The sequence below is a fragment of the Engystomops pustulosus genome, chromosome 1, assembly GCF_040894005.1.
Source record: "Engystomops pustulosus chromosome 1, aEngPut4.maternal, whole genome shotgun sequence".
NCBI lineage: Eukaryota > Metazoa > Chordata > Amphibia > Anura > Leptodactylidae > Engystomops > Engystomops pustulosus.
This window is the reverse complement of record NC_092411.1, coordinates 255,598,050-255,620,865: the sequence shown is the minus strand read 5'-3', so window position 1 is coordinate 255,620,865 and position 22,816 is coordinate 255,598,050. Positions and strand designations below refer to the sequence as shown.

The 22,816-nt window shown below is 41.4% G+C and overlaps 1 protein-coding gene across 16 annotated transcripts in view; it reads right to left on the bottom strand.

Moving 5' to 3' along the window:
- APBB2 (amyloid beta precursor protein binding family B member 2) overlaps positions 1–22,816 on the bottom strand; it is a 214,802-nt gene that overhangs the window by 4,875 nt on the left and 187,111 nt on the right. For 14 of the 16 annotated variants that reach the window (XR_011849821.1, XR_011849822.1, XR_011849823.1 and 11 more), the window contains 5 exons: positions 5,988–6,102; positions 4,574–4,661; positions 3,909–3,992; positions 3,712–3,827; positions 101–277 (listed from right to left, as the gene is read on the bottom strand). Coding sequence is in view for 11 of the 16 variants with exons in the window: in XM_072125080.1 (XP_071981181.1) it covers positions 101–277; positions 3,712–3,827; positions 3,909–3,992; positions 4,574–4,661; positions 5,988–6,102 (580 nt within the window). In the remaining 5 variants the exon portion in view is untranslated. Of the gene's footprint in view, positions 1–100; positions 278–3,711; positions 3,828–3,908; positions 3,993–4,573; positions 4,662–5,987; positions 6,103–14,316; positions 14,894–21,157; positions 21,292–22,816 lie in introns of those variants that run through there. The other 2 variants (XM_072125162.1, XM_072125167.1) reach the window with 2 other exon arrangements.

Below are 22,816 nucleotides of genomic sequence, written 5' to 3'. Positions count from 1 at the left end.
ATTCAAGGTGACACAGGACTCATTCATGTCAAAGGGGTCTCTGGCTCTGGTATTTTTAAGTTTAAGTGTATGACAGGCAGGCGAGAGTCCATCTCCTTACCATGCACGCAGCTTGGACCGCTTCAGAAACATTTCCTGCATTGGGCTCACACCAGAAGACATGAGTCTCAAAATGCTGACTGCCTGTGTCCATAATAAAAGCAAATGTATGGATGTCTTTGCCGACACCCATGAAGGATAGGAAACGCACCCGACATTCCACTAAAACTTCTTCATCCTGCAAGGAAGGAACAGACCACATTCGTCACCTCTGATCACAGTTACATCGCAATGAAACATTTCATTAAACTCTCATTAAAAATACAAATCCAACTTTATTTTCGTGTATGTAACACAAATCAGGAAAAACCATTGTCTTACAAGTTTCTTTATCCGTTCTTTAGCCATATCATGCATAGGTATAGGTATAGCAGGGGTATAGGTGCGACGCTGCAGATAATGGAATAAGAATACACCATCAGATATAAGAATAACCCTAATATCCAGAAATTCTGATACCAGCATGGCCATACAGCTTGCTATGACAGCAAGGGATAGCCCTATCCATGAGCCCTTCACCTGGCATCAGTCCCTGTATGTACCGCAGCTACATTGGGTGCTATAAACAATAGCTTTATACTACACTTCCAATTTATTGCTATTCTTGTATTCCTGCATTCTGGATGTAGTGTGCGCTGGCCTCGGGGGCTTTCCATTTTGCTGTCTTTGTACAGCGGATAGGTGAAGCAGGCAATCTATTTAAGGATAGAGACTAGTGTGAGCTGATGCATACACTACACAGACTGCCTAATAAATGGAGGCCGATACACAGAATGAGCAGGACAATATAGCAAGGTGCATGCTGATGCATGTAAATTAATAAGACAGCAGAGCCTTGTGTGAGAGTAACAGTAATAAGACCGAATATACAGTAACATAGGACCCTCCCCGGCAGCACCTTCACGATGACATGGATGGAGCACATAGCATTTCAGATTTCTTCTGTGCATAAATGTGGCCTATTGTTCTCCATCTGCTTCTGCCACATGATTAATATTGTGCTCTGCCACTATCAGCCTGACACCTATTTCTGCTGATGTCTATGTATTTTTCTTATTTAGGCCAAATAAAAAGTTGGATGAAGAAAAATTATTAAGGTCTCATGCAACAGAGCTGTACAGAGCTTAAAGGGGTATTCCCACTAAGACAAGATTCTTAAATGGACTCGGGATAACGAAATAACACATTCTCTAATTCACTGTTATTACCAAAAATCCAGCATTTCACAGATATAATTCCAACCTGTCCCTATCAGTCCTGCTGTATACAATTTCATTTGCCCCAGGATCTGACCCTGGATCTTCTGAGTTTAGGGTCAGCAGGCATATTGCTCTCCTGTCTGACGCTGCACTGAGCTCCTCTCTGTACTGCAGCCCCTACCTTTGCATTCCAGGATGAACTCACACACACCAGACACACACACATTGGGGCACATTTACTTAACCAGTCCTGTCACGATCCAGTGGCGCGTTCTCCGACGAGGATTCGGGACTCCGCTAAGGTATGCGCCCGATGTCCACCAAGTGTCGCTGCTGCGCCAAGGTCCGCTGAGGTCCACTGGAGTTCATCAACCTATTCCTGGTGCATGTGAGTGATTGTTTTTGCGACACAATTCGTTTTTTAAATTCCGCAGTTTTTCCGAATCTGTCGGGTTTTCCGATGGCCACGCCCCCGATTTCTGTCGCGTGAAAGCCGGCGCCAAATCCGATTGCATGCGCCAAAATCCCGGCGGAATACGGTGCAAAACTGAAAAAGCCGGGAAACCCGACAAAAGTGCGGCCGCGGAGCCCTTAGTAAATGAGCTCCATTGACTTCCTACCAGCAGACAACAGCAGTATCCTGAGGAGAGTAAAGCTACAAGCTACAGGCAGATAAGATCTGTATCTGGGCGAGCAGGGAGAAGGTATATAGCAGATTTGTGTGAGTTAGCAGAGCTGAGAGTGTCAGTGTGTGTGATATCCATCTCATGGATCTCATCATCTCTCATCTGTCTCATCTCTCTTTCTGTGTCAGATACTAGTGAATGTTCAGAAGGTAAATAAAAGTGTACATAAACCTTGTACCCTGGTAATCTAACCACATTGTCAGCACATAGAAATAGATGGGTCGTAATGTGTCTGCTTAGAGAGTCTGGAATCTTACACTGACCATCACTGAGTGATAGGAGCTAAATCAGCAATAAAATTGAGTAAAGTTGTAAAGTAAGGGGGTTAAAAATATCTTTATTGTGTAAACATGTGAAATGCAACAAATGTAACCCAATACATCCGATCCTCTCCTGGAAAAATATCTCAGTGATTGGGTTCAGCATGAATGTGGGACAAAGAAACTACAGAACCAAAACTTGTGTAGCTATTTGATCTGACAAGATAGCGCTGTTATGACAGTATTATGTGAATATGTGGGCGTACTATCTGGTCACTCTCAACACGTCATGATTTGTTATTATTAGACTCTCAATTTATGGCCTTATTATTTATTCACTACATAATGATATGTATTTTCTGTCTGGTGGTATTATTTCTTCACTGTATGGTGATATAATTGTTACAGCACTCCCAGGCCTTGGTGTTACCCCAGCTGTATTGTGTGCTTGTACTGTTGTGGTGTTGAATACACACATGCTGCATGTACTGAATTAATGAATAAAGTGATTAAATCGAACATCTGCTCTCTTTACAATATAAAATTACTCTGTAAAAATAATTAAGCAGATTATGTTGCGCTTCGATGGCTGCAATGTCACTTATTCCATTACTTTGCTGCACTTATCTAATTGTCATTGTGCATGCATTGGTAACCAGCATAATGTGACCTTGAGACCAATCACAAGCAAAAATGTGAATAGTGACAAAACTCTTTTCTATATTTGTACATAGAACTCAGGAGGACATCAGACATGACTGACCCCGGGTCACAGCGATGTGTAATAGTATAAGGGGGTGTTTAGTACAAGATAAAACATTATTGGAAATGTTTTCGATTTGAGCCAAATTGCCCCGGGATTTTGGCGCACGTGATCGCATTTTGGCGCATTGGCGTCGGCTTTCACGCGACAGAAATGGGGGGGGGGGCGTGGCTGTCGGACAATCCCGATGGATTCGGAAAAAACGCAGACTTTAAAAAAGAATTTGTGTCGCAAGAATAGCGCTCACATACACCAGGACAAAGATGGTGAACTCCGGCGGACCTCGGCGCAGCAGCGGCACCTAGTGGATATCGGGCGCACGACCTTAGTGAATCCCGGCAGACCCGAATCCTCGTCGGACAACACGCCGCTGGATCGCGACTGGACCGGGTAAGTAAATGAGCCCCAATATCTGATATTAAAGTTATCAGATGGTGGAACATGTTGGCTGTTTCTATGAGACATTTTAGCTTTTCTCTGCTGGTTACATGGTTGAGACCCCTAAAGATAATGACAATAAGGGTCTTGTGCCAATTCCAGCGAGCGATTAGTGAGGAGTCTTTGCTTGGCAATTTTCCTGTGCGACCGTCACTATATTGAAAAGTGAGACAAAAGCTCAAGAGACCCTTCAGGGTCGCAGAAGTGGAACCCCCCTATTTTGTGGATGGGATTTGGATTTTGCAGGTTATATGACTGTTCCTCACCTTCTCCTTGATGACGGTCACCGTGGCATCAGCCACATTCATGATAACCGGTGTCCAGTCCTCTCTGTCTGAGGGGAGGATGAGACTATCAATGGCGTCGTTGACAACTTCAATACCTTAGAAATGAAGACAATATGTAAGATGATGCTCCATAAAGGCTATATTATACCACACTCTAGTGGACCTGAGCACGTTACCTGTGGGTCTAGTCACGGACTGCATCCCCACATACAGCACATGAAACTTCTGCACAAGTTCTGTCTTTGGTGTTGGGAATTCTACTGCATAAGAGGAAAGACAAGAAAGCGATACATAAATCATTAATCCTAAGCAGCCTGGAAACATTGTCTACAATTCATAAATTATACACAGTGTATGAATGAGTCGTATTTATTGGTTAAGACTATGTGCGCCACTAAGGAAGCTTCAGCTCATAATACAGACACATATTAGGGCTATTTATGATGAGTATTGGCCAATATAGCTGATTTGGGCAGAACCAAAATGAGTAATAGCTTTTGGCCGAACAGGATCCCTGGTCTTAGTGCTCCATGTATATGTATTTTTGCTAATATTAAAACAGGGACACTAGTTCCTATTCTAGCAAAATAAATCCCCGCTTTCCCTTATAATAGGATTTGATGGTGACAATACAACACTTTATATGGACACTTTATATGGAAGTCCAGATACAACCACCTCCACCCTATCCAACCAATATAAATGTGACACCTTTGTTTCTAAATCATAACAATGTTGCACTGAAGGTTACTTTTTAATATGTTTTGGGTATTGCAGCCACTATTAGGAAAGTTTTAACCAGAGGAGGTAGGTTGAACGCATCTTAAGCAGCGCTGTATACCTTGCAGGGGGACATCAAGGCTGGCTTGTGGTCTTTCCTGTGATGAGCTGCAAGCCGTAGCTTTGGCATTTTTCCTTTCTGCCATAATCTGTAAAATATAAACCAACATTGGTAATACAAGTCATCTGTGATATGTATTTATATGCATACTGTCTAACAGCTTCAGGGACAATGAAAGTATATTATTGAATAGGTATCATATTGAGGCCAGTGTATTTACTTTAAAAACTTGTGATGGGCATGTGATGCTCTCTGTGCGTAGCTAGCAGAAGAGCTGTGTCTGTGCAGATCTGTAGATGTAGAAGCCTCATGCAAATAATAGTGAGGTACTATTCTGTTCCCTATCAGTCCATCCTCCCAGTCTGTGATTTCTCTGTCTCTCCATCATAGACTTTTCACTCCCCTCAGCCTCTGCTCATGCTCTCCAGTCATAATCTTCACAGCAGGGAAGTTTTAACCCTTAGTGCTCACACAGCACAGACTGTAAACTTAATTTAACTATTACACTGCTGGTTTCTACTACTGATTCCATGCTCCAGGTTCTTATTACATCTGCCAGGGTGATGTGACTGTGTAGATCCTGTGTATTTACACAGTATGGTCTGTGGATTTACTTGTAGTAATCTCACTGGATTTGCTCGGTTACTTCTTACTGGGTTAACTTCATGAGAAAACACACAGCATCATAAGAAGTAAGGGCATATTATAATTGACTCAGCTTTATGGCAAATACAGGAAGAGGTTAGACTCTGCCTACTTCAATGCTGCTAAGGAAGTAGCTTTACAACAAAATTGCCATAACTCATGAAAAGAAAACATGACTAGCACAATATGGGCATCTTTCTATTTGTTTTAAAAAGGGGAATTACATATCATAATTTGGAAAAAAATCATTATGAAATCAGAGTTACACTTTAATTAAATTTGATGAACACACCAGACTCATGAGCTTTAGCAGTCTGTAGATGGACACATGAATTGCTCATTTTTAAATTTGGCAATAAACCTTCCACAATGGATTATAAAGCCATTCCAATGTGGATTGTCACAGTACATATGGCAAAATATTTATCTATAGTCAGTCCCTGGGTTATGTACAGGATAGGATCTGTAGGTTCATTGAATTTGTATGCAAGTCGGAACAGGTATGTTTTCTATGTGTAAACCCATGTATTATTTTCGTCCCTATGAAAATAGGATTCTAATAATTTTGGGAACAAGTGTTAATAATAAAGATTCATTGAAAACCACTTTTATATCTCTTACTGTTGTCCATAAGTTGGGCACTGCCTGTATTATTATATGCAGTTTGGGTTGTAAAAATATGGTTCTTTTTTAAGACTGTTAACTTATCTGTATTCACAATGCATGAAATATTTTTATGTGCTGTGAAACAGTAACATCATTGAAGTACCTTAGAACAGATTTCGTGAAGGCTGGTTGCGATGGCTTTTGCTGGTGTGTCACATCGGAACACGTGGCATTTTAAGATTCTTGTATCCTTGTCCCGGGCAACATATGCAAAATCCCTACAAAAATAATTTAAAAAATAAAGTATAAAATGTGTATAATATGTAAATTTCATTCTATGTTGACAGGTGTAAAAGTATGGGAAAACAGGATAATAAAACGCAGATGTTAACAGCTGGAACAAGAAAGAGCCATAATCTAAAATCCCCCTGAAGACTTGCATAGACTAGTAATGAAATAGTGATAAGGACCACGGAGACCTACTTATGGAGGTGCAAGGAGTTGGTATTATGCACATATAAAGGGAATAAGTCATTCCAAAATGTAATTGTATATTTTCCACCAAGGAGACAAATAAAATATTCTGCAATGCATTGTAAATGGGGAGAACCTCGGTGTAATAAATCTCCACATGCAGCTTAATTGGAAATCTGGATTCCTCATTGAAATTCAGGGAATGCATCATTGTGCTCATAAACAATGTACACTCCAAGAAAAGCAACCTACCTAACTAGTGTGACGGCACACCAGTAAGGGTTAACCCTCACTACTGAATGCATAATAGGTAAAAGTTTGGAGCTTTCAGTGCACATGAATATTCATCAGGAAGACTCAATTAATAGATCAATGCACACATCCCCAGTAGCAACTGGTCCATTGCATCAATTCTGATGGATTAGCGGCTACGGTGAATCTGTAAGGATTGGATAATATTTCCAGCCTGAAATATACCCATCATATATGATAACTGCATATCTGAAGTAAGGATTGCTGCAGGAGTGCCGCATTGACATATAGAACTTGCTAGAGCTATAAATAATGAAAGAAAGGAATCAATACCAAACTCCGGTGTTACGTTTGTTTTGCTGATCTTCTGTTACATTATATTACAAAACAGCCCGATGTACCCATTATAACTCATTGGGATCCGCCAGGAACCATACAAAACCGATCAGCTTTATTCAGCATGGATCCTGCAACACTGCCGTCAGAAGTGTAAACAGTGCCCAATACTGAATTGTGTTATTCCTCTTTAAAGTGGTTGTTCGGGATTTGAGAAAAAGCTATATATGGTTTTGGGGGAGGGGGAGTTATTTAAATAATAACCATCTTATTCGTACCTCCTCCGGCGTTCCTGTTTACCTGCTGTAAGTCAGGCCCATGTTTATATACAGAGGCTGGCAGGGCCATCCCGCATGCTACAGTATTGGATTCAGTGTGTAGCAGACGTTTGGCAGTAGTTAGAAAAGCACTGCCATCCTCTGTAAACACCTAGAGATGCGGGTGTGACATACAGTGCCGCAGGTGAACAAAGGTGTTACCAGCACCCCTCTGTGCTGCATCTTCACAAGCTGTTACACAGTCTCACCCTGCCCCTGCTCCATCCGCACTTCCCCCTCCCTCTGCCTACTGTAATCTGAAGATTCAGCACACAGTAGGAGAGGTGAAGGGGTCCTATACAGTATAACGGCTGGTGAAGCTACAGCACGGAGGGGCTCTGGTAACCCCCGCATCATTTTAAAAGTTGATTTTAGTAGGAAGGAGGCCATGGATAACAAATATAAGAAGAAGGAAGGGGGCCATGGATAACAAATATAAGAAGAAGGAAGGCGGCCATGGATAACAAATATAAGAAGATTACCACAGTCACCGGGTCTATGAGTAACTGCCCCTGGTTTATCCATGCTTGATTTTGATGGAAGATTTCTTTTAATATAGATACTATGGTTATAAAAATAAGAAACACGCCATACTTACCCCTCTTTGGTGCTCCGGTTGAGTGTGGCTCCTCCTGCCACCGCCAGTTTAGCAGTAACAAGCAGTTGACAGCCGAGCACTCGCTATTGCAGCAGTTGCAAACAGAAGCCAGCAATGACCCCAGTGCCAGAGGTGAGTAGGGCACGTGTGTTATTTTTATAGCCCTATGGGATTCTAGACAACTTTAACACCATATAAATATATGAATATCCAGTGGTTTTACCATTTCACTGGTCAAAGTGTTGTGTCCCTACACTGCCTGACACGGTCAGACTATGCCGCAATAGAACCTTTTCCAAAAAAGTCAATTTATTCATGAACTTATAGGTAGAATAACAGACGAATAAAGCAATACGAAGCAATAATAAAATACCCAAGTATTTACTAAAGCTGATATGTAAGAAGTGATAAAGGATCCTCTCTAAGACATGTAGACTTGATACTGAGAAGCCAACAGTGTCCCTGAATGTCCCTTGATGATACATAATAACATAATAAATAATATATTCTCCTTAATCAGGAGGAGCTGCAATACCAGGCACAACCCATATATAAGAATGACGCTGTCTGAAAAGACGGAGACCTATTTAGCTAATCCTAAACAAGCGCAGTAAGTATAAGGTGCCTTTGGAAGCATCACAGGGATAGCACTTTTCATTTCAAATATCCTTTATCATGTATTATTAAAATGATGGGATTGGGTTATACCTATATCCGTTCATTGATGGTGCAAATTATATTCAGCTCTACTACCCAGGGACAGATGAATAGCTACAGGCAATAATCTTGATAATATTAGGGAGTTATAAAGGAAATGTGATTCTTCTTCCTGATTGTCTGCTCAAGGGAGAGTCATAGGAAGGCAAATTGCACATTGAAAAAGAAGGTATCATATTCCCCCGGACAGTAAGCGAATGAAAGAAGCCGCACAAAACAAAAAATGGTCACTTTCTTCTTCCCTTACACCACATGAATTGAAAATTTGTAAGGCTAAATTTTGGCTAAATTCTGATAAAACAGAAATTAGTTTATAGAATATTAATATACTATTTGCTGTTAAGGGGATTGGCTACATATATTAAAGTTTATGAAGGTAAGTACAATCCCCTAAGAGGGTCACCCTTATTGTTCTTACCCTAGCAAACCCTTCTGTCTGGAGGAGCCGAGAGTCAAGTGACCGACCGGCAACCAACCATGGGACTACCTGTGACATGTGTGGATCAGAGGCAGTACATTCATTACTTTCAATATTGCCAATGACATTTAAATGCCCCTCCAATCAGGAACATAGGAGTGGTCTTCAAGGAGGGGCATTCTACATCCACAGTCCCAAAAGTGGCTGCCGAAGGCTGATGTGATCCATGGCTCCTCCACGAAAGTATACCAGGGTAAGTACAATAGGGGGTGACTATTAGGGTATTATGCTTAACCTGGTATACCATGTGCCTACCCCTTTAGGTCTATGTTATCACCTCTATGTATATATTATATAATATATGGGGATTTAAATATAATATAATATATAATTATGGATTATGTTGCTCCTTCCGGTTATTCCTCCTGAATATTTGTTAATAAATTGACAACTGGGCATTACTATTGAGGTTGTTTCTCTTTACAGTCTGACATGTAGTTGTACATTTAGCTTAGCTTCCTGTTCTGTGGAGATCACTTCTGAGTAGACATCTTGTTCTCATCTTTGGCCAGATAATAACTCATAACGATAGACAATTAGATAACAACATGTTAAAGTGACACATTTGATGCTGTGGCTTCCCCTCCGGCTACAAAGCATCCCCACAATATTCCTCTCTATGAGTGGAATAGTTTAATTTAATTTAATAATAATATGATAATAATCAATAATTTAATAGTGCAATATGTTTAATTTCTAACCGAGATTTCTTAAGACAATGGCCCAGATATATTATTGCTTCTGGGCCAGTTTTTTTTTCTACATTTGCTTAAAAAAACATTGTCTTTGGAGCTTGCACATGTATGTTTTATGTGTTTGCGGTACTATTGTATTTCTGTACTCTCACATTATGACAATTCTTTGATTATTGCATGAACATGGTGATATGCTCTGCTTCTGTTCTTACACTGATATATGTGTAACTCTGCAAATATCATTGTTCATTATCTGTGACTTGATTGTTTATTTTTTTTAACTATTAAATGAAAAAAAAATCTAACAATCGCAAAAATAAAACCAGATTAAAAGACTAATGTAGCAATAAATTCTTCTCTTCTGAACTTGTCATCTGATCAATAACACAGCCGACATGCTGCAGGCCTATGGGCCAGAAAGATCATTGATCACTTCTCATCACTGATCAATTCTTCCCCTTCCAGACTAATGTCTGACTATTCTCCAGAACAATGACCCGGCTGTAGCCGAGCTCAAGGTGTGCCGTACTGAATACAGTCGCTAAAATGTGTCTGTTTTCCTCTTTTCCTAATATTTTTTCATATTTCCAGTGAAGAAACTTTGAGCCAAAAAGAAACAAAAGAACACAGGGCTGCCACACATTTTTGAAAGATTTGGATTCACCTCTAAAATTGACTCCGTAAGACCCTATACCATGCTTACCCCTGCATCTAGACAGTCAGCAGTAGTTGGTAACAGTGAGCTTTCTAAGCCATGTTGTTTCTGTAATATCCCTATGAGTTACATAAATAGCATATACCAGTAATGTGCACTGTTGGACCAGCTGTACTTGAAACTACTGGGCCACAAAAAAGTCTGTAGAAGGGCCTCTCAATTAAAAAATGTGTGTATCCATCTTCACAGCATTTAGAGATATGCTTTATGGCAGCCACTTGGACCACAGACACAATGGAGATGCTGGTGATGTTCCTTAACATTTAGTGCGATTGTTGAGGGCATGCTCTGTGACCTGAGCTGTGGTCATTGTATAGGAAGGGGGAGGAAATAACACAGGATCCATCAACTCAAAATAGGTGACAGTCACATCCTATCTGTATATAGATAGATACATTATCATTGCAACCCTACCTGTGCTGATAATGGGATGAAAATGACCTCAACAAAAGAGGAAGTGCCAAATGCTTATAATCCTTAGTGACCACAGTAAAAACTGCAAGATTTTAGTAAATTCTTAAGCAAAATAAATGTTTTTTTTATTGTAAAAAGTCATAAATTAGTCTTTTTAAAATATGAAAAAATAGTTTATTTATTAAAAAGGTCATTTCCTGAGGACACCCCCCCCTTTAATATGATATATTTTTAGTAAGAATAAATGTATTTTGTTTATTAAACCATAGAAACTAAAACGAAATTTACAGATTTAGTATAAAATAAACTATACTGCCTCTGTACCAGGTACCATGATATACATGTAATACAGAACTGGATGGCGTCTGAGAGGTACAGCTCACACTTTAATTAATATTGATCCAAAGTAAATATGGAGAATCAGCTGTGTGTCTGGATCCATCAGTGTAAGAGAAGCACATTGACTCAGGTCAGGTTCAGTAATGTGACTGACAATGAGAAGCCTAACCTAATCCTTGGCCTGGGTGGAAATGCATACTCTACAAGTATGCACTCATATTATCAATGAAGGTTATAATACACTGGCCAGTGGTTAACATTTTAGAGAACCGTCACCAGTAACCGTCACCTTTTAGATGTCTTTCTACATTCCACTAATTCCTCCACCCAAAGGATTAAAGACATCATTCTTCTAAAAAAACACTTTTATAGATGACTCGTCTCAGTCATGGAGGCAGGGAGCTCCAGTATTCAGTCATGGAGGCGGGAGAACTGCAGGAGGAGGAAGGTGGATCTCTTCCCACAGCCAGCATCACTATCACCACCTCCTTCCTGAGGAAGTGGTTAACAATATAGCAGAGCAAGTAAGACGAAGCCACTGTCTCTTTCACCTGCTCCTCACCCTTCTCTTCAGCTGCTGCTCCATGCCTCCATGACTGAAACAGACCACATCAATCAAATTCTTTTTTTAGGAGAATGGTGGCTCTAATCCCATGCATAGAGACAGCAATGGACCATGTAATAAGACATCTACAAGGTCCCTTGTGTGGATTGTGGGGGGTTCCCCCGATGACAGGTTCTCTTCAAAAGATATAAGGTGCACACGTGTCCACAATTGCCTTAGCTTGATTTTGGATCCCTGGCTTCCATGGAACCAATCCAATACAGTATTTCAACATGCATACATAAGGGCTTCCATGATACATCCCTGGGTGGCCATACATATAAAGGATAGATAACTTGGAACAGATTACTGAGTAATTGTCTTCTTCTAAGAAATTGGTCATCTTATGGCACACATATCTAGACACACATATCTGGACATGGTTCCGCCAAGGAAAGGTAATGGAAGACACATTTACATATTGGAATTCATCACCAAAGGTATTATATTTAGTAAATATCTTGGGTGAGATAGTGAATGGAGAAGACCACAGCACCGGAGGGGTTAAATTCCAATGATTCTTTATTTACAATTCATCCAGGTATAAGGCTACATTCACACGATGTATGCCCGCCGTACCGTAGTACGGCAGGCATACATCGGCGCTGCGGAGAGGAGCAGGGGATGAGCGCTCCCCCGCCCCTCTCCATAGGGAGATACAGCACACGGCGCCGTATCACGGGAAGAGATAGAACATGTCCTATCTTTTCCCGGGCTATGGAGTGGTACGGTGCCGCACGTGTGCTGCACAGTGCCCCTCCCGTACAGGGCCGTGAGCCCATAGAAGTGTATGGGGGACGTATATCGGCCGTACATACGTCGGCCGTATATACGTCCCCCATACATGTGTGTGAATGTAGCCTAAAACAGCGACGTTTCGATTCTCATTGAATCTTTATCAAGCTTGATAAAGATTCAATGAGAATCGAAACGTCGCTGTTTTATACCTGGATGAATTGTAAATAAAGAATCGTTAGAATTTAACCCCTCCGATGCTGTGGTCTTCCCCAATCACTATGTCTACATGGGGTTTTGAGCACCAGGACCCTGGGCTGCGTGCACCTTATATTTGAACCACTACAGTCTTTTGCATTGCTGCCTTTCTCCCTTTATCTTGGGTGAGAAACATTATTTCATGGGAGCACAAGTGCTGTCTTTGTTGTGGGTTGGGTGGTACATGGCCTCTATAGTCAATCAAAGTTGTTCAGTAGTCACTGGCATGATGCCTCTGCAATAGGATCATCACAGCTCAGCTTCTAAGTGGCTGTGGTAGTGGCATCTGCCGCCCAGCCTATAACAGAGATAGGGATAACCATTGGAATTGTAGCACTAGATCACCGGAGGAAAAACAAGTTAAGGCTACCAGAGGTTCAAACCTTTAGTATAGGTTCAGTGTATACAAAAGGGAAAGCTCCCGGTTTATATACTGAGCATATCCATACACATATACTGGCAAACAGAGGAGGCATACTTTTTGCCTCCATCTGGCTAGTAATTGTTGTGAGTTCTGTCTTTCCATCCTGATGCCTCCTGGTGAGCAAGGTATGCAGTTCTTTATCCCCAGCGGCCTCTGCTGAACTTCTATACTGCTCAGCAGGAGAGAGGTCCCAGTGATGTCACTGTCCATACAACCCAGTCACATTTTCACTCCTCCTCCTTCATTCAGTGGGGGGCGAGCACATATCACACTGTATGTGCATATAGCTGACTAGATCTGTGCCCCCCACCCATTATAAGGGTACGTGGGCAATCCTCCTGATAGCTTCCTACAGTGGAGGGACACCTTGTGATATGAACCCAGCCTACATTATGTAGGGTGTATAAAACTTTTATTTTTTCACAACCCCGTTTTTTTTTTGCTTTTCCACAGCATAAAAAAGTTGACCATGATGTGGAAAAAGGACCACAGTTACAGCTGCACAGATATCTCTGCCCCCTCCCTGCGCTCATTCAGTACAATATGTTCACTGATATACATCTTTTACCCCTTTACTGCTCTACACCGACAAGGATATAGACAATCCCCTTTTATTGTACTAGAACGTAGTTTAATATTCTTTGCCTGGATACTTTGTGGCTCTGTATATCCGGCTGCTTTATAGCTTAAGGTGATTTCTAGGAGTAAGCGGAGAGCTACAGTACATGCAATCAGCCTAGATATTAAAAAGAAATGAGGACATCTCTTCGCTTTAATGTCACCGCTGAGCAAATGCATTTGTGGCTCTTTATATGACCTTACCATCTTAATGGAGTGTAAATGGGGCCAAGACTGATAATTACAATAGTAATGAGTGACAAATCGCAGACCTATAATCACAATGCAATCATTGATATAAATTATCAAACAATTTCACATAGAAACAAAGGTCCCCTGTATCGTACCGCCTGTACCCTATGCATCTTATACTAATTATCATTTCGGATGGAGATTTTATTACAACACGATGAATGAGAACAAGGATGGCAACACAGATACAGATAGTCATTGATGATTCACATCAGGTTCATATATTTTAAAGGCATACAACATGCAATAAGAAGAAAGCGAATTACCTCTCCCTGTGTCCACGACAGCATGAAAGAAGAGAGCAGATAAAGGCAAGTTAGGGAAAAAAATCAACAAAATGCAAGAGATCCAAAGCATAAAGCAAGAGAGCCAGACGCTACACAGTCCACGCTCTCGCACATTGGCTTTAAGGTCCAAGACATCAATGGGTAAGTAATTGCTTTCTTAAGCCGGTAAAGCAACGAAGGAGCTGAAGCAAGACTACATCAAGATCTAAGAAGGGAGGAAGAGAAATCTCCTTCCAAAAGGACACGGAGCAGCTGCAGAGTGGGATGTAACCGGGAAGGCAATAAGCATCTGGATGTGGAGACGCAGCATATGCATGTAACCTCATCAGGATCCTCAGGGGTAGTAGTGGGGGGTGCTATGTAATAAATCATGGGATCCGGCAGTATCTAGGCAGCACACTTCTTCATATTCACCAAAAACTTATTTCCATGTGTCTCAACCTAAATGATGGACTGTAGCTCTTCACAGTGTTATTATTCCAGTGTAGAATACAGATTACCAGGATCACCCACTCTAGTGAATAATCTATACAAATAACCTGTCCAACTCCAACCATCTGCTCACTGTCCACATTACTCACATTTTCCATCAAGTAGATATATGACATAGACCGGAGTGTGAGTATGAGAAAACATTTACAATCCAAGACATTCCATTCTTTTTTAATAATTATTGTTAATAATTGTTATCAGTTCCATCTCTCCAAGCGAAGCTACAAGTAGTAAAGTAACTTCCCCTGGCGGGTTATGTAATGATACATCTCAAGCTTTATTCCTTATGTTATTCAGCATTTTATGGAACATTGTTACATATAGGGAATAAATGATTTCATCATGGCTCTACATATTGGACACTTTTGCCATATAATATTACATCATATTTATTATATACTGTACATTTCTATAGCATCACACAGAGTGGAACTGAGATTACCATCACTTATACCAATCACTCCTTATCCAGGGATCTTCTGCCTGTCACAGTAGGCAATACGGCAAGTTAATCCCCCGAGCCAAGAGAGTGCTGGAACGGAATAGGCCTGACTAGTATTTTTATTATATCATTTTTTTTTTCACTGACCCCAGTATACAGAACTGTCATATTAATAGGACCCTCTAAACCATTTTAACCCCCCCACTCCTCTTGTTGGTGTTCAATAATTTTAGTTGCAAAGGTTTTTCTATCTGAAGATATCCACATGGGATTATGTTCTGCTACAGGTTTTGATGCCGTAAGAAGTGCATCATGAATGGTGCGTAGAAATAAAGGACATATAGTACTTCCTCTATTTATTCTATCCATACTTGTGATACCTGTATACATGAATCGGTGCAAAAAATAGGTGCTGACGAAAAGACTAGAGATTAAAGATGAGATAAGACGAACAAGGGGGACAGTAAATCTAAAAGAGGGCACTTAAGTGGGAACACAACCAGAGATAAGTGGACATGATGGTCAGGTTTGGCTGCCTGACTCATATGACATATTGGCAATCTAGTAACAGCCAATCGGGAAATTGATGCCCCAAACAACTAGCCATGGCAAGAGGTGTCCCCCTGGACAATCATAGTCATAGTTGCCAGGTGCGTCAATTTGCCAGACTGGCCACCAATTCGCCAATATGTCAAGGTCAGGTGGTCGCTCATCTCTAGACACAACCTAAGGCCACCAGCACACAAACACTGTTTTGGGAAGGGCACTAGCTGTCCCCATTTACTTCTGTTACAAGCTCCAATACACATCTGGCTGTGGCTGTTCAAAAACCTGAATTTTGTGGTGGACCAGATTCTGTGACCACTAGCTTTCTACATACGGTAAACATATAAAAATGTGATAAAGCTAGAAGAAGGTAACTGGATGCTCTATAGCACCCTAAGAGGGTGTCAGGATCTACTCCCATCACAATAATCCTTGGGCTCATTAGAATTTCAGTTTTTATAGAAAATACAAAATGTAGAATAAGTTCCTGAAATACTCAATCTTGGATGATTTGCGGTACGTGGTTCATGTTAGTGCTTGGTGGGAGTTCTTCTGTGGAGCATTCGGCCAAACCAAATTCTGATAGATGGATTTAGAGCTGAGTTAAGACTCTTTAAAAGATTACTGACAATAAACAAAACCTAAAGACTCTTCAGTAATACCATTAATTGGAAGGAGATGGAAAGTGAAATGCCAGGATGGAGATTATGAGCCAATATTACTTCTCGCTCCTTCTTTGTGGGTGTGTAACTTCAATAAGACTCAGTGAAGCAAATGTGATTTTATGACAGCTCGGAGGAAGCACAGACAATGTAAAAATCGTTCTAAATGTCGTGCAGATTACCGGCTCCACACTGCAGTGCCCATAGAAAAGCCTCAGTATAATATCTACGTACATGATAAATGGTGCTGTATCACAGCTGGGGCTTCTGTAGGCACAACATGAAATTACCTCCCAAATTAGCACCTATCAATGTCACATTATAGGCAGGGGGCGGTAAGGATTTTGCATTGTTGCCCAGCAGCTTTAAGCTTTGTTTCTTCTGACTATCTCGCTCCTTTACCAATATAACCGAGACCTCATGCACACAACCGTATATGGTATCCACAAAAACATCAGATAGCTCACAGCTGCCACAGAGGTGCATTATGGGTGGTTGCATCACATCATCCCCGAGCTTTGTGGCAGCCCCGCAAGAGATAGGCCAGGTCCTATTCCTGCCTGGATTCACAGTGTGGCCACTTATCTCCCCCTTCTCCACCCGGCCATTCATGTGCATGAGGCCTAATATATAGAACCTTATATGTCCTCATTAAGTAAATTTACTAAATTTCCAAAGTTTTTTTTAACTTAAAGGAAATCTCCCATTTGATAAAAGTAAAAAATACCCACTACAGATACTCACCAATTGTCCTCTTCATCTTGATCCCGGCACTGGTATTCTTTAACCTTGACACTCCAAGATCACCTAAAAAAAGAGACTTACAAAAAGCAGACTGAAGGACCAGGAATATATGTCCGGCACTCCAGGCTACTAATTATTCATGCCCCCTGTGTGACGTCATCTGCCTCTCCAACATGAAGAATTCATGCCTCTGCCGTGATGTCACTTCTGTCTCCCAGCATGGAGAGGGTGCTGGTGGGGGAATGAATAATTAGCATCTTGTCCCTGCACTTCAGCCTTGTTTTCATGTGATCCAGTTGTGTCAAGATTATAAAAGCCAAGTGCTGGGATCAAGATGAAGAGGAGGACAGGTGAGTATCTGTAGTGTGTTTTTACTTTTATCGAGTGGCGGATTTCCTTTAAGAAACACCAATAGTGGGAAATTATAGCTCTCCTCCACATTAGAGAAACCTGCAAATCTGGGCAGGAACATAATGTACATGAATGTGTTCTACTCACGTACCATGGAGAAGAAGGGATAATTTGTTCTTAAGTTGCTGTCAGAACCTATTGACCTTATAACCATCAAAAGTGTATGGCTAATTTTAGGTCCCACTCCCTTGCCCACAAGACCCTCGTACAAGTCCTGTCCGAGTCTGCATTGAGCAGCATTCTGACTCATTGGGGCACATTTACGATACTTACCCGTTCCTTGGAATTCAAAGAATGTGCATTGTCACGATTCACTAAGATTGTGCGCCCGATATCTTGCATGTGTCGCTTCCCTGTTCAGGTCCAACGGAGTTCACCTTCTTCTTCTCGGTGTATGTAAGTGCATTGTCTTGCGACACAATTTGAATCCTAAATCCCACGCTCAGTTGGATCATCTGACGGCACGCCCCACAATTTCTGTCTCATGAAAGCCAGTGCAGCTGCACCAAAATCTGATCGCGTGCGACACAATCCCAGTGCAAACCCCTGTTAAATACCTGTCAAAGCTGTGCAAATCCCCAAACCAGCGAACAGCCCGACAAAAGTGCGATCTGCGACCCTTAGTAAATAACCCCTTATGTGCTATTCACGTCAGATGCTTTTCATAGTCGGTTGATCCAATCCTAGCGCTCAGGATACAGCATAAGGTCTCTTGCCCTAATACAGTCTCAATGCTGCAGTCCAGCCGCCACATGGGAAGTCCTTTTTTTAATAGGGGTATAATGCAAGGACTCCCTTTTCTTAGGGCACATGCGCACGTTTGCACAGGCTACACGCGATCATGAGCAGGGGGCCTTATCATGTAATACGTAAATACAAATGGTCAACTTTTAACACCATATTTCTTTCTTGGACTATCCTTAGCAGACTACCAATATACCAATACCAGACTACCAATATAAAAAAACATGGAAAACCCCTTTAAAGAATTATGTAAAATATCATATAATTCTTCCAATATACACCACTACAGATGAGTACTGAATAATTCTGACAAGAGGGAGCACTTGTTATACCGGCAGGCAAAAAAAGAGACCCTTAAGTGCGTCTTCCAATCAACTAGAAAACAATTGAACGTTTCAGAGCATTATATCCATATTGAAACAGTTTATCACTTTTGAGTCACTTTTATCTTTCATCTACATGGGTATTTTTCTTTTATTGCTATGAAGATATTGCGGCACTGATGGATTGTGACTATTACGATGGAACACTGGTGCTTCCATTCAGTTAGACTTTGTGGTTATATCTTAATAATTGCTAGAAAGTAATTAGTCTGAGGTTCTGTTCTCATACAACAAGTTAATAAAATTGATGCTCTAGAGCTTTACATAAAAATGAAGTAATCTGTTTGCTACTCCATAGGACGGCCTCCATTTCACAGCTAGATGTCTCTATCAGTGTAACTGTATGTTACTCCCTTACAGGATGAAGGAGTACATTATAGAGCAAGAAGAGCTGCACAGAATTGATATACCTCTGCACTTTCTATGCTTAGAAATGTAGTAGGAGTCAATCACTGCTTAGCATGTAGGCCCCTTGCACACAAACATGGCCGGGTGCAGGAGAGAGGAGGGGTGAGAGAAAGCTGGGTGGCTGTAAAATGCCAAAATATAGGACATGCCCCATATTTTGCATGGCGGCGGCATCGTGCCGGGGTGACCTCTAAAGGGGCTATGATCTAGTCACAATCCCAATGACGATCGTGTGCATGAGGCCTTAAATGAAATCTACCATTTTACAATAATGAATGCACACCTACACATACTTACCTACTCTCCTCTTCATCCTATTCCCAGCGGTGTTCTTTGTTAAGCTTGACACGCTGGGATCACCTAGAAAATACTTATAATTAGCAGCCCGGAGCGCAGGGACAAAATGTCCAGCACTCTGGACTGATTATGCCTCCTTTGTGACATTACCTCCCTTTCTCCCTTGGAAGAGGGCGGGGCCGGGGCGTGCACTGGAAATAATAAAATCTACTCAGCTCTCCCTGCTCTATAACATGCTTCCTGCAGATAGGACACTATGTACAATCTGCTCAGCTCCTTCTGCTCTGTAACATGCTGCATGCCGATAGGACACTTGTTACAGTAATATATGCACAGTTCCTCCCTTTCTATAACATGCTGCCTGCAGATAGGACACTTGTTACAGTAATATATGCACAGTTCCTCCCTTTCTATAACATGCTGCCTGCTGATAGGACACTTGTTACAGTAATATATGCACAGTTCCTCCCTTTCTATAACATGCTGCCTGCTGATAGGACACTAGTTACAGTAATATCTGCACAGTTCCCTCCCTCTATAACATGCTGCCTGCTGACACTGTGTACTATCTGACCCGCTCCACATGCTTTATAACATGCCGCCTGCAGATCGCTCTTTATTTTGGTACAGGTTCCCTTTAAGAATTCTTGGTAGAAGAAGAAAAAAAGTTTCTGCATTCATTAACATCTTTGTTGAAGTAGTGTTATAACACATATGTACAGACCCTACTGCTGAATAAACCCACCAAACCTTTGCCTTAGCAGAACCGGGCTACAAAAGAAGCTGCTGTAGGTCTCATAGGAAGGAAATGTGAAATGCTCTTTCTGTGACAATTGTTTGATTCATTTAGTGAAATATTTGGCACTTCACGTTAGGTTTCCAAAGTAATGCTTTCATTCCCCACACAGCGCTGGCTTCAGTATAAGGCAAGTGCTTAGCAACAACATCCTTTGCTTAGAAATCAGGAATTTCCCATGACAAAGCCCCCAGAACATGATGTGCAAGTTATTACACAAGGGCAGCTACACCCCCTGGCGATACTGGCAACATCAAGCACGCCATTGTCATACTATGACACCCAACAAATTCTTCCACCATGTGAGTTGTAGTATTACTGCTGAACAAAGGACCGCAGGGTGACTGATATACGGTGATGAAGTGGGATTACTATGCGGGTCCATGGTCCAAAGTCATCAGTCTCTGGGAATATTTATGGTATTATGTGACTGACGGGAGACATGAATCAGAACCAGCAATCACCGGCTATGTCATAGATTTTAATATAGCTGAAAAATAGTTAATAAAATTATCCGAAATGGGAAGAAATGTGCAAATGTAATCAAATTATCAAGGCATTGGAGGCCCTGACCTAATACATATGATCCTTCTGCACGTGTGACACAACCAACTAGTGTCTATTGTATTTGCAGCTCAAGTTCAAGGACCCCCCCATGAATGGTCTTCAGCGACTACGTCCCGGGGTGTCATTGTCCTGGCGTACATCTCCAAGGTTACTCGCAATAAATAAATCAAAGAATTACTGCCCTGTCACAGCTCCGACAAATGAGCCTCTTTTCGATCTCTAATACGGCCATGAATAGGTTCTCCGGGACACATGCAGTGGAGATAATGAAGAAAGAAATGCACTTTGTGATCCGTAAAATGAAGATATTAGTCATCTAATAACAAACCTGTGATTAGAAGCAGCGGCAGGTCATCTACGAGGCAGGAGGGAAGCTGAGGAATCAGTATGTACACATGCAGCATCTCCAGTCTTCAGTCAAGAACTGGGAAAAACGACTGCTGCGAGAACCGCCCCCCACACCAAAAAATACTCCACCCCGCTCCTCTGAAGGTTAATGCATTTCTTACACAAATTCCCTTGTACAGGTTTATAGTACACAATGCGTGGGGAGATGCTGACAGGGGCTGCCAGACATGTAACCACAGCCATTAATGACTGCTAATTGTTGTCACCTCTATCGATTGATCTCTGGGAAGGAAGCAAGTAGTCTCCAGAGAGCAGGGAGCGACCTATGTAATGTAAGACATGTGCACCGGGGCCTCTGCACTGCCTTATACAGCTGGGGGTATGAGGATATCAAGCTTAAAGGGAACCGGGCACATTTATCGTGGTGTCTGATGTTGTAGATTAGGGTGGACTCAATGGAATGATATATAGTTTTGTAGGAAAAGGGTGATGCCACATGTGGCGTTTTTGGTCCGTTTTAAAGCATGCGTTTTCAGTCCGTTTTTTAAAAGGCATCTGTTTTTTACTGTTTAACATGTGTTTGGCTACTTTGAACCTGTTTATCTATTAAGATTTACAGGTTCTAAGCAGCCATACGTACGGTAAACGGTAAAAAAAAGAAGCATTTTAAAAAAGCATATGTTTTAAAACAGAGTGAAAGCACAAGATAAAAAACAGACCAAAACACCCCTTGTGGCATCACCCCAAGAGTCAGTATAACTTGTATTTTTATTTATTGATATGTTGTTTCATGTTTAGGAGTCCAGTAGGCGGTCCTACTGCTATCTATTTACTCTATTTACTGAGCAGGACAACGGAGTGCTCAAAATCTATTGCATTGCTTCTTTTAAAGGTGCAAATGCTATTTATTTTTGCAATGAATGCCTAGTGGGCCCAGGGCATGCAGACCAGGCCTCCTAATGCGTTTGGCTCCATAGCAGATGCCACTGCAGCTAAGTTGCTAATAATATTAGCATAATATTAAATCCTTTATACAGCGCACACAGATTCCACAGAGCTTGTCAAATCAGTCCCTGTCCCTATGGGGCTCACAATGTAATCAGTATTTCTTAGAGTGTAGGAGGAAACCGGGGGACCTGGAGGAACATACAAACATACAAACTCTTTGCAGATGTTGACCCTAGGGCATGAACCCAGGACCCCAATGCTGCAAAGCTGTGATGCTAACCACTGAGCCACCGTGCTGGCTAAGACAAGAATCCCAATGTACAAATGTTAATATTATATGTATGTTTGTTTATTAAAAAATAAATGAAAACAAGTTAAAAAAAAATAAAAATTTAAAGCCTTCATTGACCACTAGAGGAAGAAATCACTGCAGAATGTTAATAATCACAGTTCTATCAGAGTCCATGAAGAATATCAATCTGTCAGTAACACTGTGACTGCAGCTTCCATTGTTGCATGTATGACACACGCAGCAGATATTATACATGTCACATCCTCCACACAAGTACCCAAAATAACCCAAGCCTGTACATCCACAATCCCTATCCAAGTAATACAGACCTGTCTGTGCAACCGGCAGAAGGAATGAATTCCTCCTTGAGGCCAGTGTCATCTGTAGGCCTCTTCTTGA